This window comes from Lipophrys pholis (genome assembly GCF_963383615.2).
Source record: "Lipophrys pholis genome assembly, chromosome: 19".
NCBI classification, from domain to species: domain Eukaryota; kingdom Metazoa; phylum Chordata; class Actinopteri; order Blenniiformes; family Blenniidae; genus Lipophrys; species Lipophrys pholis.
In genome coordinates, this window is record NC_137647.1 from 1,962,433 (window position 1) to 1,977,090 (window position 14,658).

Genomic DNA, 14,658 nt, shown 5'->3' on the forward strand with positions numbered 1-14,658 from the left:
CGTCGTCCCTCCAACTGCACCTCCCTCCTCCTCCTCTTCCTCTCGGTCTCTCCTCCTGAATTATTAAAACTGTTGTTTTCCTTATTGCATTGCAGCGTTGTTCCTCTTTGCTGGAGTTTGAACGCTTAAAGCTTAAATCCACCTCTTGACAGAACACACACACACACACACACACACACACACACACACACACACACACACACACACACACACACACACACACACACACACACACACACCCTTGTTTAATTGTGACTAAATAGTTCGTGGTGTTAGAAAGTGTCCGTCTCTTCCTTTTCCCGGCGTGTTTTCATTATTTCATTACAGTAAATTGCTTTTTGTTCCGGAGCAGCTGAAAATCCTCGTCGGGCTGAAACCAGGGAATATTTGGCGTTTCTGTGGTTTCCTGCTGAAAAATGAGCAGCACAAACAATCCAATAATTAATTTCACTCTAATAAAAATGTGCTTTGATATGAATTAATCATTTAGTGCGCTTTGTCTTGGATTGAATGTGTGTGATTAATTGATGTTAAGATGGTGGGAATTTAGACTTAATCAACATTAAACTGAAAACTAATTCATTATTTTGATTCTTTCAGGATTGTGTTCTGACATCTTCTGTTACAGCGTCGACATGCTTTCCCAGTTGTTTTAGCATCTGGAATCTGAGTGTTTTGAGGGTTGTTTTTTTTTTTTCACCCTTCCTGAATATATTCTAGTATTTAACAGACACTTGTTGGATTGTTTCAGTATTATTTTAAATCACAAACTGTTGAATTATCACCAAAGAAAAGTGTTTTAAAGTGAGTTGTTCTTGGCGGGACACGGATCTCAGACTCAGAATCTCAATACGAACGAGTTAATCTGAATGTTGGTGTCATTTCTAAACACTTTTTTAAAGTTCTTCTTTTTTTTAAGTTGTTCACAAACACGTCCTCGATCACTAATGAACAAATCCACGTGTCGTAAAACTGCAGTTTTCTTTAGAATATTGTTTTATCATTTTTTATAGATTCTTTTTTTTTTTTAACTCCAATAATTGATCCATTAAGTTTCGTCACTCTAAACGTGTTTTTGAAACTCGTTGGATTTTAATACGTCTGGATTATTTTAGTCATTAAAGATGTGAACAGGTTCATTTTTTTCTTTCGTTTAATAACATTTTCAAGCACAAAGACCCTTTGTCACGACGTTCTAGAAGTCGTCTATTTTAGAACTCAGAGTCCACACACTCACACACACACACACACACACACACACACGCACACACACACACACACACACACACACACACACACACACACACACACACACACACACACACACACACACACACACACACACACACACACACACACACACACACACACACACACACACACACACACACACACACACACACACACACACACACACACACGCACACACTGGCCCAACGACGAGAACCCGTATGTTAGTTCAGTCTTTCTAGAACTCAGACTTGGAACACACTCTGGAACATTTACACTTCATCAAACTGTCTCGCACTACGAGAACACTCAATCTGGAACGTATCTCAGAACTTTAAAACTTTATGGAACTCATTCTTAAACCCTCCACACACTGGAGAACCCTCACATACCCTGAGTTCTTCTGGAACCCTGACGTGTTCTGGATCTCTCACAGGTTCTAGAAGCTCCCCCGTCGGTGCCGAGCCTCTGACTTCCTGTTTGTCTCAAGCCGTCGGTGAGACTTTGGAAGAACGTTCCAGCTCTTTTCTAGTGACGTTATGGAATCCAGGTCAATCCAGAGTTGGGTTTTTTCTCTCTCTCTCTCATTTAGGGAAAGAGCGAGGGTAAAACTCAAACTCTAAAGTTTGAGAAAATCAAGACTTTGACAATCAGAGCTGCGTCCCGGATGTGTTGGATGTTGGATTTGCTTGATTTGTGATGCAGGAATGATAAATAGTTGAACCGACGAGCCGATTCCTCCTCCCTTTCTGAGGAGTTGGTGAAATTTAAGGTTGAATCTCAGCATTGGGAATAATTTATAAGCAGATTGAATTCTGAAACACTGGTAGGAGCGTCAGCCTTGAAATCTATGTGGGCCAAACTTCTTCCCAACACGTCTGCAGTGGAAGAAAAGAAGCTGTGAGCTGCAGCCAAACAGAAAATTGAGCCGGCTCTGCTCTCAGGTGTTCAACCCTCCTCGGCGACTCGGATATTTAGCAATTCGACGCCTGCAGTTAAACGTTGAAGCGCGCGGAGTCGGAGCCGGAGACAATGCAGAGCGGGGCTGCAGGTTGCATTCCTGCAGCCCCGCTCTGCTTTAATCACACCGTGAATAATTGATGCGGAGGCCGGGCTCGATGCTGTGGAGAGCAGGAGAGAGAGAGAGAGAGAGAGCACCCCCCGAAAGAAAGAAAAAAACTAAATGAAAGGCGGCGGCGGCGGCGGCGGCAGCGGGTCGGCCGCCCAAAACATCACAACTGCTCCCGAATGGGAGATGTGACGTTTTTCTACACGCAGATATGAGGGGAAGCGTCAGGCGCTGCGTGTAAACAGCATTAAGAGCGAGCGGCTGCAGAGGAAGAGGAGGGCGGCCTGATTATTGGTGCACATTCCAGCGCCTGCAGAGATTGATGTCGGGGCGTTACGGCGCTCTGGGATTGATCCCAGCACTCCGCTGCTCTCTGCACCGTATTCACTGGCAGAATCTGTAATTTCTTTTGGTTTTGCATGTGTGAGTGTTTCCAGAGCCGTAATTCCAACACGTTGACCTGGTTCTGCTGTGTCAGTGGCACCAACGTACCCAAAGAAGAAGAGCTGACTGACATTCCCACCATTCCTTTTTTTTTTTTCCAGAATTTGATCCCTGCTCTGGATTATACCTCTCGCTCCTTCTTCTTGATATACATTCAATAATGTGAAACGACATTAGCTGTAGGAGCTCATTGACTGTGGACTCTGGGTCTTTATCTGTTTCTCATGCACAGAGAAGGAATGGAAGGTGGTGTGGGGGGGGGGGGGGGGGGGGGCAGCAGAGCAATCACACCGACGCAGTGCCCCCCACGCCTGGCCCATTAATAACAGTAATACACGCCGCGCCCAAGCCAGCGCCGCCGAAAGCAGCGCTGACACTTTAATGGGCATTTTTTACTTTTGTTTTTAAATAATGCATGTGCTGCTTGTCAGCACTGCCTGGCTGAAACCCGCCGAGCCTCCGCAGCGCCGTGTGTGTGTGTGTGTGTGTGTGTGTGTGTGTGTGTGTGTGTGTGTGTGTGTGTGTGTGTGTGTGTGTGTGTGTTTGCTTTGTGAACGCCCCTCATTGGCACTGAGCTAATTAAGAGCGTCTTAGAGAGGGTGAACTGTGAGACTCGACATGACTGATGCTACACATGTTACAGTAAACCTGACAGTGTGGCACACACACACACACACACACACACACACACACACACACACACACACACACACACACACACACACACACACACGCACAGTGTGTTTACGTCTTATGCAACCTGAGAGCTTCACACTGAGCTGAAATTAAAGTGGAACCTCTGGGTTCCGTTCCAGATCTGCTTGTTTAAACTCGTATACTCTCCTCATTTTTTTATTTATATATATATATATATTTTTTTTTACATTTATTTGTTTCGGGGCAGAAAGCAATACTACACCCCGGAACATTTACAGCCTGCGTTTATTTGCGATGCCTACGAGCTTTAAAAAAAAAAAAGAAGAAGAAAAAACGCAGAAACGTCGACGCGGTTGAACAGGAAAAGACAAACAACCGAGTGAGAAACACAAAGAAGATCCGAGCTGCTGGAAGCTTCTTCAGTCTCATTCAGACGATCTGCTGCTACAGAGTGCAGGAGAAGCAAAACGACATCTCAGACACGTGTGAGTCATTCAGCAGATTAAAGTCGTACGGTGGGATCAGATCCACGTCTTTTACACGACGACGATTTCAAGTGTAAAAAGTGTAATTAAAGGTTGGGGGGGGGGGGGGTGTGGGGGTCCAGGTTAATGAGCGTCATCCAGGGACGGATTGGACAGTTAGGAAAAGTTATAATGTCAAAAACCATCTTTTATCATGATAGATCTCGTTACCACGGCAACGAGTTCATGTGTGTGTGTGTGTGTGTGTGGCGTCATTACAAAAACAACCAACAGCACCACCTAGTGGATGTAAACTACATCGTTTTCACTGTTTCCGTAAGAACTTTTCTGAAATGAAGGTGATTTTGGTGGGAAAATGTCGCTGAGCTGAACGACTTTTTTTTGTTCTTTGCATGTGAATTTATAGACGTGACGACTTCCTGCTTCTCATGATCATGAAAAGGAAAAACAACAACAACACGTTTGTGTTTGACTGGTTTTGTTTCAGCTGTCACATTCTGGGATGTTCAGTATTCATACAAACCTGCAGTATTCTGGATTGTCTGGTGGCGTTCTGATCGGTCGCTTTGATTTTAGCTCCTGGTTCTGGAAAAAAAAAAAGAAAATCTGCTTTGAATCTGTTTTACGTTTTAAATCAGATTGAATCGGATATTGATGGAATAAAAACTTTAACTCACATTAGTGGAATCAACAAAGTGAACCTTCCGTTTTTATTTACTTTTTTTACATATTCTATCTCAAAGGTCAAGATTAGTCGGGTCACGTTCAGCTGAATTAAACTGCAGCTCTGGAGGCTGAGTAGTTCTGACGTTGGCTTTAGCGTCACATTAACTTCCTGTTAATCACATTTAAGAGACAAACTGTCAAATTACTCTTGAATTGTGAGGATTTCATTTATTTCCCGCAGTAATCAGAGTGACAGCGTGAAAATAAAAAGGCCTTTTCGCTAACTGGAGGCCCGTCCCTGGAAACTGCGTCACCTCTGCGGCACTTTTATCATTAAACATGCAGCGACTGGAATCCAGGTCAGGATGATGGTTTGTTACGCGATTTCAGATGGCATCTTCGCTGGTTGTCATCTTCGCTCGTATAACCCGGGACGCTGGGAGGTTGCTCTTATCGCCGTAAATGATATCTGAAGATCCTGGTCTCACAAAGCACAGCAGTGGAAGGAAATCGTGAAGAGAAAAACCTGGCCGCCGCCGCCGCCGCCGCCGCCGCCGCCGCCGCCGCCGCCGCGGCGTACGGTCGCTCCGCTATCAGGATGCTGCTGCTGACGTTGTGATGATAAGCCTGAAGCTCTCAGCAGAAGAGCAGAATCTAGAAAGCTTTAAAAGCTGCTTCACTTTTTTTTTGGACGGAGGCAGGGGGTGGGGTAATCATCAGACTCTAGAAGAAACAACAAAATAAAGGAATCTGGAAGTTGAACCCTTTATTGAGCAAGTTAACGATTCTGGTACGAACTGCCACGTTAATGTAAAAGGACACGAGACCAAAGAGACGGGAAAATTGGAATTCAGACATCTATCGGAGTTCTCGCATGTCCCAGAATTCTAGATTCAAGGATGAAGCGAGGATGTGAGAGTTCTAGAATATGTGTGTCCAAAAAAGTCTCACAGTTTTTCACTGTGTGCCAGTTATTGAATGTTTGTGAGTTTTAATAAGTGAGAGTACTAGAATGTCTCAGGATTCTAGAAAGCCGCTGCGTTCAAGAATGTGTGTAAATACAAGAATGTCTTGAAGTCCCAGAATGTCTCACAGTTCTTGACTCTGTGCCATTTCTTGAATGTTTGTAAGTTTTACAAAAGTGAGAGAGTTCTTTGAATTTGTTGGAGTTCTAAATCTTAAGGTTCCTCTCTGTGTAAAGCATCTAGAATGTATTGGAGTTCTTCGTTATGGAATAGTTCTAGAGTGTCTCAGGTATCAAGAATGGTTGGGTTCTAGATTCAATCTGTGTTTGAGTACATTCAGTGTTCTACTGTGTGAGACGTGTTCAAGATGGTCTGTTTCTGGACCGACAGTCTGTTTCTGGACCGACAGTCTGTTTCTGGACCGACAGTCTGTTTCTGGACTGAATGTTTCCAGCTCATTAACTCGGTGTGTAAAGATCAGCGTGGTTCTGTTGTGCGACTCTGTCGATTGTGGACAAACTGCTTCTCTGAATCCGTCATTACATGTGAGGTCAATAAACCTCTGCGATCAATATTTATAACAATCGATGCTGGATTCTCTATTATTTCACTTCCTGGGCAATGATTTCCTTTGATTCAACCTGCTGGTTTTCCCCCTCGAGCTCAGACCCCCCCAATCCCCCCCCCCCCCACCCCCTCCACCCCCCCAGCTGCTTCTTGTCCGTCTCGTTGACGAGTCTTTGCGTCTCCTCTGTCCCTGCAGGAAACACGTTGTGTAAGTCAGGAAGCATCGCCGTCTTCGGGAACGTGGTGTACAGCGGCCTGCTGAACGATCACCTCTGGCATCTGGGAGTTCCGCTCTTCACAAGACTGGTAAGAGACTGGAGGCGTCTCCATCGTGTCGGCGCTCGCAGGTGTCAGGTGCAGAGCTCCCTGGGAGCCTCTAATGAGCGGCTCTTGAAGGCCGCTCTGTTGACGTGTCGGTCGAAGCTGTGCTCGGCAGACAGGAAGTGACAGTGGCCTGCTGTGGATGTACGACGGGCGGCTCGCCGCGTTTTGCTGAGTAAAAAAAGCTTTTCTCCGTCGAGGAGGCGGAGCCTCGGCCGAGCGTTAACAAAGACGTCTCCTCAGAGCTTCGGGTCGCAGGTCGAGGCTCCTCGGGTGAAAGTGTCTGTCTGGGGAGTTTCACTGCTTTGATTTGGAAGACGTCAAAATGTCCTGACGTTTTCATTCAGAGAAAACGAGAGTAAAGACGTTTCTGCTCACAGCGTCTGGATCAACACGGGATGTTTGCTGATGTTTGTTCGCTCGAGACTTTCACTGCTGCACCTTTTTACATTCCATATTGGCTCGTCGGAATTCTCCCGACGTGTCGATGGAGTGGTGGAAAACCCATGTTGGTTTCATAAATGACACAAACTGTAAAAGCTGCTGGTCTTGTTGACGCTTTGACCTTTTCTTTGTTTTGTTTGTGGGACCGGAGGTCGATTCCGTCTCCTCGCGGTTTTTCTGTCTCGTTCGTATTTAAGAAGCTCGACTAAATAATTCACCACGTTTAATTTGATGGAGACCGTTAGGAAATATGACGAGGTTTTAATGGGGAAGTGGAGCGTCTGAAGCTTTCGTGGAGCATTAATGATAAATGTCTATGACTAATTGTGGACAGGAAATTGAATGTTTGCTTTTCTCGCCGCCGACGTGAGTGCGGATCCGGAGCGTCGCCGGCGAGGCATTCGGCCATGTTCCTGAAGAGAAAACACAAATTCGGCACAGGGCCTTTGTTTTTCCTCCTCCCTCCGGTTAATTACCTTCTTTTTTCCAAGCGGGTTGCGAGTTTTCATCAATGTTTACTATTGATTAAATCTGTCGCCGCGGCTGTCGGCTATGAGTCAGGAATTAGTGTTGATTGGTGCACAAGGGTTGCATATAATTGAGTTACATTAAACAGATAATGCAGCTGATCTCATAAATGTGTAATGCGGAGGCTTGTTTGATTATCAATTAATGTCAAACTGAGATGCAGACGCGCCCGTTAGGACTCCGGCCGGGTTTGTTGGACGTGTCAGAATCAGAACGGCTGCAGCCACTGAAAAACCACGATGCTGGGGTCCAAAGTGAAGCTGGACGAACTCGGCAGCCAATAAACAATCAGTTTGAACGACACAGGAAGGGATAAAGACGTCAAACGCTGCAGGTAGAAACATTTAGCTTCTAATTAAACAGCGACGTGAAAAATATGCTGTGTGTGTGTGTGTGCGTGTGTGTGTGTGTGTGTGTGTGTGTGTGTGTGTGTGCGTGCGTGCCTGCGTGCGTGCGTGTGTGTATTTGACCGTCACAATCGTGTCGTTACCACATTGCACTTCTCATTCATTCACCCTTTTAGCATTAACATAATTTAGCATGTTAATGCTAAATTATGTTCATACATACAGTTCTTTAAGAAAAGCTAACATGCAGATTGTAGAGCATCTCCCTCCTCTAACATCAGATTATAGAGCATATTTCTCCTACTAACAGATTATAGAGCATTGTCCTCCTCAAACATCAGATTATAGAGCATCTCCCTCATCAAACATCCAGATTGTAGAGCACTGTCCTCCTCTAACATCAGATTATAGAGCATCTACCTCATCAAACACCCAGATTATATAGCACCATCCTCCTCTAACATCAGATTATAGAGCATCATCATCTAACACCCATATTATAGAGTATATTCCCTCTCTAACATCCAGATTATAGACCATCTCCCTCCTCTAACATCCAGATTATAGAGCATATCCCCCTCTAACATCCAGATTATAGAGCACAGTCACCCTCTAACATCAGATTATAGAGCATCCCCTCTAACATCCAGATTATAGAGCATATCCCTCCACTAACATCATATTATAGAGCATCTTCCTCCTCTAACATCCATATTATAGAGCATCTTCCTCCTCTAACATCAGATTATAGAGCATCTTCCTCCTAATAACCAGATTACCTGCAGACCCCTGGTAGACCCCCGTGGTCGTGGCGTGGCGGCGTGCCCGCCGCCGCCGCCGCCACGGCAGGTCTGCCCGGCGGTGGTATCAGCACGACACGCAGCGAGCCTTCACATCCCAACACACAGCCTCTAATTACTGCGCAGCCCTGCCAGTTTGTACCCGGAGGCCAGTTCTGACTGCTCAATGCCAAGATGTAAACACTGCATTATTAACACGACATACAGTCTGTGCACGCCGGGCGCTTTAATGTGCTCCACGTATGTCTGCACGGGGGCGTTTCGGCGCTGGATTCTGTACGTGGAGCCATACAATGGATTTATTGTCTCGCAGACAGTGAGCTCCAAAATCAGCAGATGGGCGATTTGCTGCGTATAGTGTAATGTATGCTTACAAATGATGTTTAATGATATCTTCCAGGGACCGCCAGTGAAAACATTACCATTTTCAAGGCTAAACATGCAGGCTGTGTCAGAAAGCTGGAGACGCAGAATTAAGTAACAGCGCGTGCTCTTCCTGTTGTTTTATGCATATTTATCGGCTGTCAGGAAGCCTCGATTACACTCGTTCTCCTTTGTCTTCATCCGCAGTCCCCACATTACCCCACTTATCACCACTTCTGCGGCATTCCTCTTCAGAACCTGAAGAATTAGCAGCATCGGCGACGCTCTAGCAACTCTTCAGCGGCTGCGAGTCGTTCGGAAAGGGTGAACGAGTGAATTCATCTTAATCAAGTGAAACTTTAACAAAAGGAAGCAGTGAGGGGAGACAGTGGAAGTATCGATTGAACTAAAATACTGTGGTAAAAAGAAAAAAAACACCTTCCAAAGTACTTGCGTACGAGTAAAGATACTTGTGTCAAATTATCTTCTGGAAAAAGTAAAAGTACAGATTTAATTACTTAAGTACTTTTCCCGCCATGAAAAGATATTTTTCCGCCTTGTGAGAATTTGTCCCACCATTAGAGGACGTGTTACACCATGAAAGTACTTTATCTGCCATGAGGGGACTTTACCCACCATGACAAGATTTTTCCCACATTGAGAGGACTTTTCCCGTGTTGGGACGATTTTTCCCACCAGCAGAAGACTATTCCCACTATGACAGGACTTTTCCCACCAGGAGTGGACTTTTCCCGTGTTGAGTCCTCTCATGGCAGCAGAAGACATTTCCCACTATGACAGGACTTTTCCCACATTGAGAGGATTTTTCCAACAATGAGAGTACTTTTCCCGTGTTGGGACGACTTTTCCCACAAGCAGAAGCCTTTTCCCACTATGACAGGACTTTTCCCACTATGACAGGACTTTTCCCACTATGACAGGACTTTTCCCACCAGCAGAAGACTTTTCCCACTATGACAGGACTTTTCCCACCAGGAGTGGACTTTTCCCACCAGGAGTGGACTTTTCCCATGTTGGGACGACTTTTCCCACAAGCAGAAGCCTTTTCCCACTATGACAGGACTTTTCCCACCAGGAGTGGACTTTTCCCATGTCGAGTCCTCTCATGGCAGCAGAAGACTTTTCCCACTATGACAGGACTTTTCCCGCGTTGGGAGGATTGTTGAAAAGAATGTGTTTCCCGCCACGAAAGGACTTGTTTCTCTTTATATCAGCGTCCCTTCCCCACCTGTTGCAGCCCCCCTGCGTCCTGCAGGAACCACCTGTGGACTCTGGAGGAAACATGAAGCCATAAAAGCCCCGTCGCCAGTTATAAAGCAGGTCACTCCATAAAGCCCGGTGTGTGATTAAGAGAGAGCAGAGTTTCCCAGCAGCTCCGTCCGTTTGATGAATGAGGACGAAAAGGCCGAACGGGCCATAACGGCAGCTCGGTGCTCGGCGGGGGGGCCAGCGGTGGGGGGGTGGGGAGTGTGTGTGTGGGGGGGGGGGTGACGGCTAATGACTGCGAGCGCGTGTGGTTGGACAGAAGAGGTTGTGTTCACTTCCTGTCCTCTGAAAGCTTCCATCTTCATAATGGACGGCGGCTTCCTCCCGGGACTGTCTAGACTGGATCTGAAGCCCAGACGCTATCAGAGTACTGGAGCAGCCCGCGAGGGGGTGGGGGCGTGGCCTCAGCGGGGTGACAGGAAGTGACACGTCTTCGTACAGGAAGTCCCGCTGAGAGCGCGCACAAGTACTCTCATACTTTACTGAAGTACAACTACAGATACTGGTGTCAACAAAAGTACACTTTAAACTTTACTGTAAAAGTACAGATTTTTTTTTTTTTTTACTTTTGTAAAAATACAAGTTTCCGTGTAACAAGTTAAAAAAAAACAACAACTTTCATAGAAATTACATTTTGAATGTCTTCACCCTCTAAATATGTTTATAGTCGTGTGAGAATCCGCTTCGGCTTTTAACTTACAAAAACTAAACACGAGAAATTTGATGCTAACACATAATGCTAACACATAATGCTAACACATAATGCTAACACATAATGCTAACACGATGCTACATTGGGAATATTTTGTGCTTTTATTTTTGAATCTACAGATTAAATGGAGAAAATCAACAATGACGGCAACAAAAACACTAAATTATCTTAGTCGGTTGCTTCTGAGTGACCGGTGAAATTGACGTAAAGCAATGAGTTTGTACGTGTCGTCGGGTCGCAAACTTTGGGGCTAGATTGGTAGAGCGGTCGTCTTCCAATCGGAAGGTTGCACGTTCCATTCCCATTGTCCTTGAGCAAGACACTGAACCTAAACTGCTCGACACTTTATAATTCCTGTGGGCTCTCCACCTGCAGGAAGGTTCTTAATGGGTGCTATGTGATCTGGGTGACGGTGCTCAGACTGACACCCCCACCACCTGGAAACAGATAAGAGGGAGAAGATGGATGGATGGATGGATGGATGGATGGATGGATGGATGGATGGACTTTATAAGTAAAGTCTTTTTACCATTTAACTTCAGGCCAGCAGCTAATTTGTGAAGATTGGGTGTTGAAAGTATTTTTTCTCTCCCCCCCCCCCCCACCCCACCCCCGGCCTGTCGTGATTCGCTGCTCGTGGGTTCATGTATGAATTAATGCTGACGTGGTGAATTTTTGAAGTTTTCTCGTCTTGTTACTTGATTTTCACCAGTGACTCCTTGACAGAAAAAAAAGCTTCTTGTTTCTTCTCTCCGACCTCGAGTGCCCCGAGCTTCAGACCCCTTCATCCCCCCCCCCCCCCCCCCCCCCACCCCCACCCCCACCCACCCCTCGTTCAGCTGCGCCCCCCCACCTTCAGTTATTTATGAGTGTGACTTGAAATAGACTTCAGGATTTGATAAAAGCGTGATCCTTAATCTGAGTTGCCTGGGAAGTGCATTTCATTTTTATTCCCCATCGGAGATTGATGGGGGAGTCCAGTGGTTAACCCCCCCCCCCCCCCCCAACACACACACACACACTGATTGCTAATGTAAATCCATTGACTGGACCCAGAAAACCTTTTGCTCTTTATAGAAAAAGCTCTAATTGAAGGAACACCTTCATACCCCCCCATTGCTTCAAATCGCGGTGGTGGTGGTGGGGGGTAGGGTGGGGGTGGGGGTGGGGGTGGGGGGGGGGGGGCGTAGATTTCATCCTACAGTTGCGGCGTGTGATGGAGGCCTCCAGTGTATCGCCGTTGGGCCTCCTTACGGCCGGGTTCTCGCCGTGGCGGGAACACGAGCCGCGTCGCCGCCGCAGGACGTCATGGTTGGACCGCACGATGAAAAGAAAGAAAACAGGAAGCTAAAGGGTTAATATTTAAAAGCCGAGCTCGAGTATTGATGAGATGTTTGGAAAATTGCTGAGGCAGGATCATTGTTACAGTGTAGAGGAGAAGCTGCTCCTCCTCCTCCTCCCCCTCCTCTTCCTCCTCCTCCTCCTCTTCCTCCTCCTTCTGCTTTCTAATCACCTGGAAAAAGAAAAACATTTTTCATGTTTTTTGGTCACTAACAAAAAAGTCTTTGATTTTTTTTTGTGTTTTCTGTCATTTTGAGTAAAAGTGTCATCACCTCAATGCAACACACACACACACACACACACACACACACACACACACACACACACACTGCAACACTCTCTCTCCCAGCTCCCCCCCCCCACCCCCCCCCCCCTCCCTGGGACGTTGAATTTTACAGTACCGTCTGCAGATCGGGTTGTTTGGGCTCCTCTCTGCAGAGCGAGTGGAGGAACGCTGGAGGCAGCTGTCAGGCGCCGGCTGCTCGCTCCTGCTCGCTCCTGCTGCTCCCGCTCAGCTCGCCGACTGATTTCACATTCGCCCAATAAGAGGAGGAGGAGGAGGAGGGAGAGTGAGGAGGAGAGAGAGAGAGAGAGAGAGAGAGAGAGAGAGAGAGAGAGAGAGAGAGAGAGAGGACGAGAGTCTCCAAGTGAGTGGAAGAGTGTCAAAGGAAAAAAGAGGTTACAACACCTCCACAGCTCTGCTGGTGCTCGCTTCGCAAGAAGAAGAAGAAGAAAGAGGAGGGTCTGAGAGATTAACAGGAGGAGAAGAAGAAGAAAAAGAAGAAGAAGAAGAAGAAGAAGAAGAAGAAGGAAGAGGGTCTGAGAGATTAACAGGAGGAGAAGAAGAAGAAAAAGAGAAGAAGGAGGAGAGTCTGAGAAATTAGCAGGAGAAGAGTTGGAGTATCTTTGACGGAGGAAACCAGCTCGTCTCTGCTCCTTCCTGACACCGCCCCCCTCCCCCTCCTCCTCTTCCTCTTCCTCTTCCTCATCCTCCTCCACACACCCACCTGATCACCCCCCCACCACCACCTCCACCCAACCCCCCTCCCCCCCCCGACGACGCTGGCCGGACTCGTCCCCGCTCCACCGCCGCCGCTCGGCCCCACTCTGCTCCGCCCGCCGGCCCTCTCCTGCCCGGCTGCCACCATGATGATGTACTTCTGGGTGAGTGTGTGTGTGTGTGTGTGTGTGTGTGTGTGTGTGTGTGTGTGTGTGTGTGTGTGTGTGTGCACTCTGTTTACATGTGAAGTGAATCAGCTGGATTATTAAGACTTCTCCATCACTCCCTGTCTGTCGCTGCTCCTGCTCCTTTGTAAATTACCCAGCATGCAGTGGGTGTGTCGGTGGGTGTGACCCGGGCGGGCGGCTGTGACCTTAGACCCGGGCGGGCAGCCGCTTGGCGTCTTTCAGTGTTTTGATGATTCCAGTTGCGAACTGGAGATGCTGATGGATTCACTTTGAACTCATGTGTGATTACTCAGATTACTCGGATTACTCGGATTACTCGGATTAACCCAACGTTAATTGCTGTTGCCACTTTCCAGCGTTTCCCTCCTGTTTTGTCCCTGAGAGGAAGAAGAGCAGCAGCCTGGATGTTTAACAGTAAAGTGTCGTTGCTGTGAATTGATTGTTTTTACCTGAAAGATTTTCTTGATCCTCTGGGTGACGATCCGGCTGGTTTGTGAGTGAGTGAGTGAGTGAGTGAGCGAGTGAGTGAGTGAGTGAGTGAGTGAGTGAGTGAGTGAATGGGTAAGTGAGTGAGTGAGTGAGTGAGTGAGTGAGTGAGTGAGTGAGTGAGTGAGTGACTGGGTGAGTGAGTGAGTGAGTGAGTGAGTGAGTGAGTGAGTGAGTGAGTGAGTGAGTGACTGGGTGAGTGAGTGAGTGAGTGAATGGGTAAGTGAGTGAGTGAGTGAGTGAGTGAGCGAGCGAGCGAGCGAGTGAGTGAGTGAGTGAGTGAGTGAGTGAGTGAGTGACTGGGTGGCTGTGTGAGTGAGTGAGTGAGTGAGTGAGTGAGCGAGTGAGTGAGTGAGTGAGCGAGCGAGTGAGTGAGTGAGTGACTGGGTGACTGGGTGAGTGAGTGAATCCCTTCCAGAGATGTTTTGATTGAAGCCGATTGAGGCCTTGAACCTCGTCGACGTCTTCATCGGGACTCTGAAGCTCGGAAAAGTGAAAAAAAACCCAGAAAAAACAGAAATGTGTTTCCGTGGTTGTTTACCTTCTAGAGGAAGAAACGTTCATGTGTTCATTGGACAGGATGTGTGGAGAGCAGAGCCACATGATCACTCTGTGACTTTAAGTTATTCATCACAGCAAAAACACTCCCGGCTTCTTTTTTTTTATTAAAAGTTAAAATAGAAACAATCCGTTTTTATCAGTTTGTAACGCCGGTCTGTGAATTCTGATCGTAGAATTCATGTGAATGAAAATAGACA

At 46.8% G+C, this 14,658-nt stretch overlaps 1 protein-coding gene across 1 annotated transcript in view; it reads left to right on the top strand.

Moving 5' to 3' along the window:
- LOC308125180 (RNA binding protein fox-1 homolog 3-like) overlaps positions 1-14,658 on the top strand; it is a 237,529-nt gene that overhangs the window by 82,062 nt on the left and 140,809 nt on the right. The window contains 1 exon segment of the mRNA XM_080488720.1: positions 6,280-6,389. Within this exon segment, the coding sequence (XP_080344846.1) occupies positions 6,280-6,389 (110 nt within the window).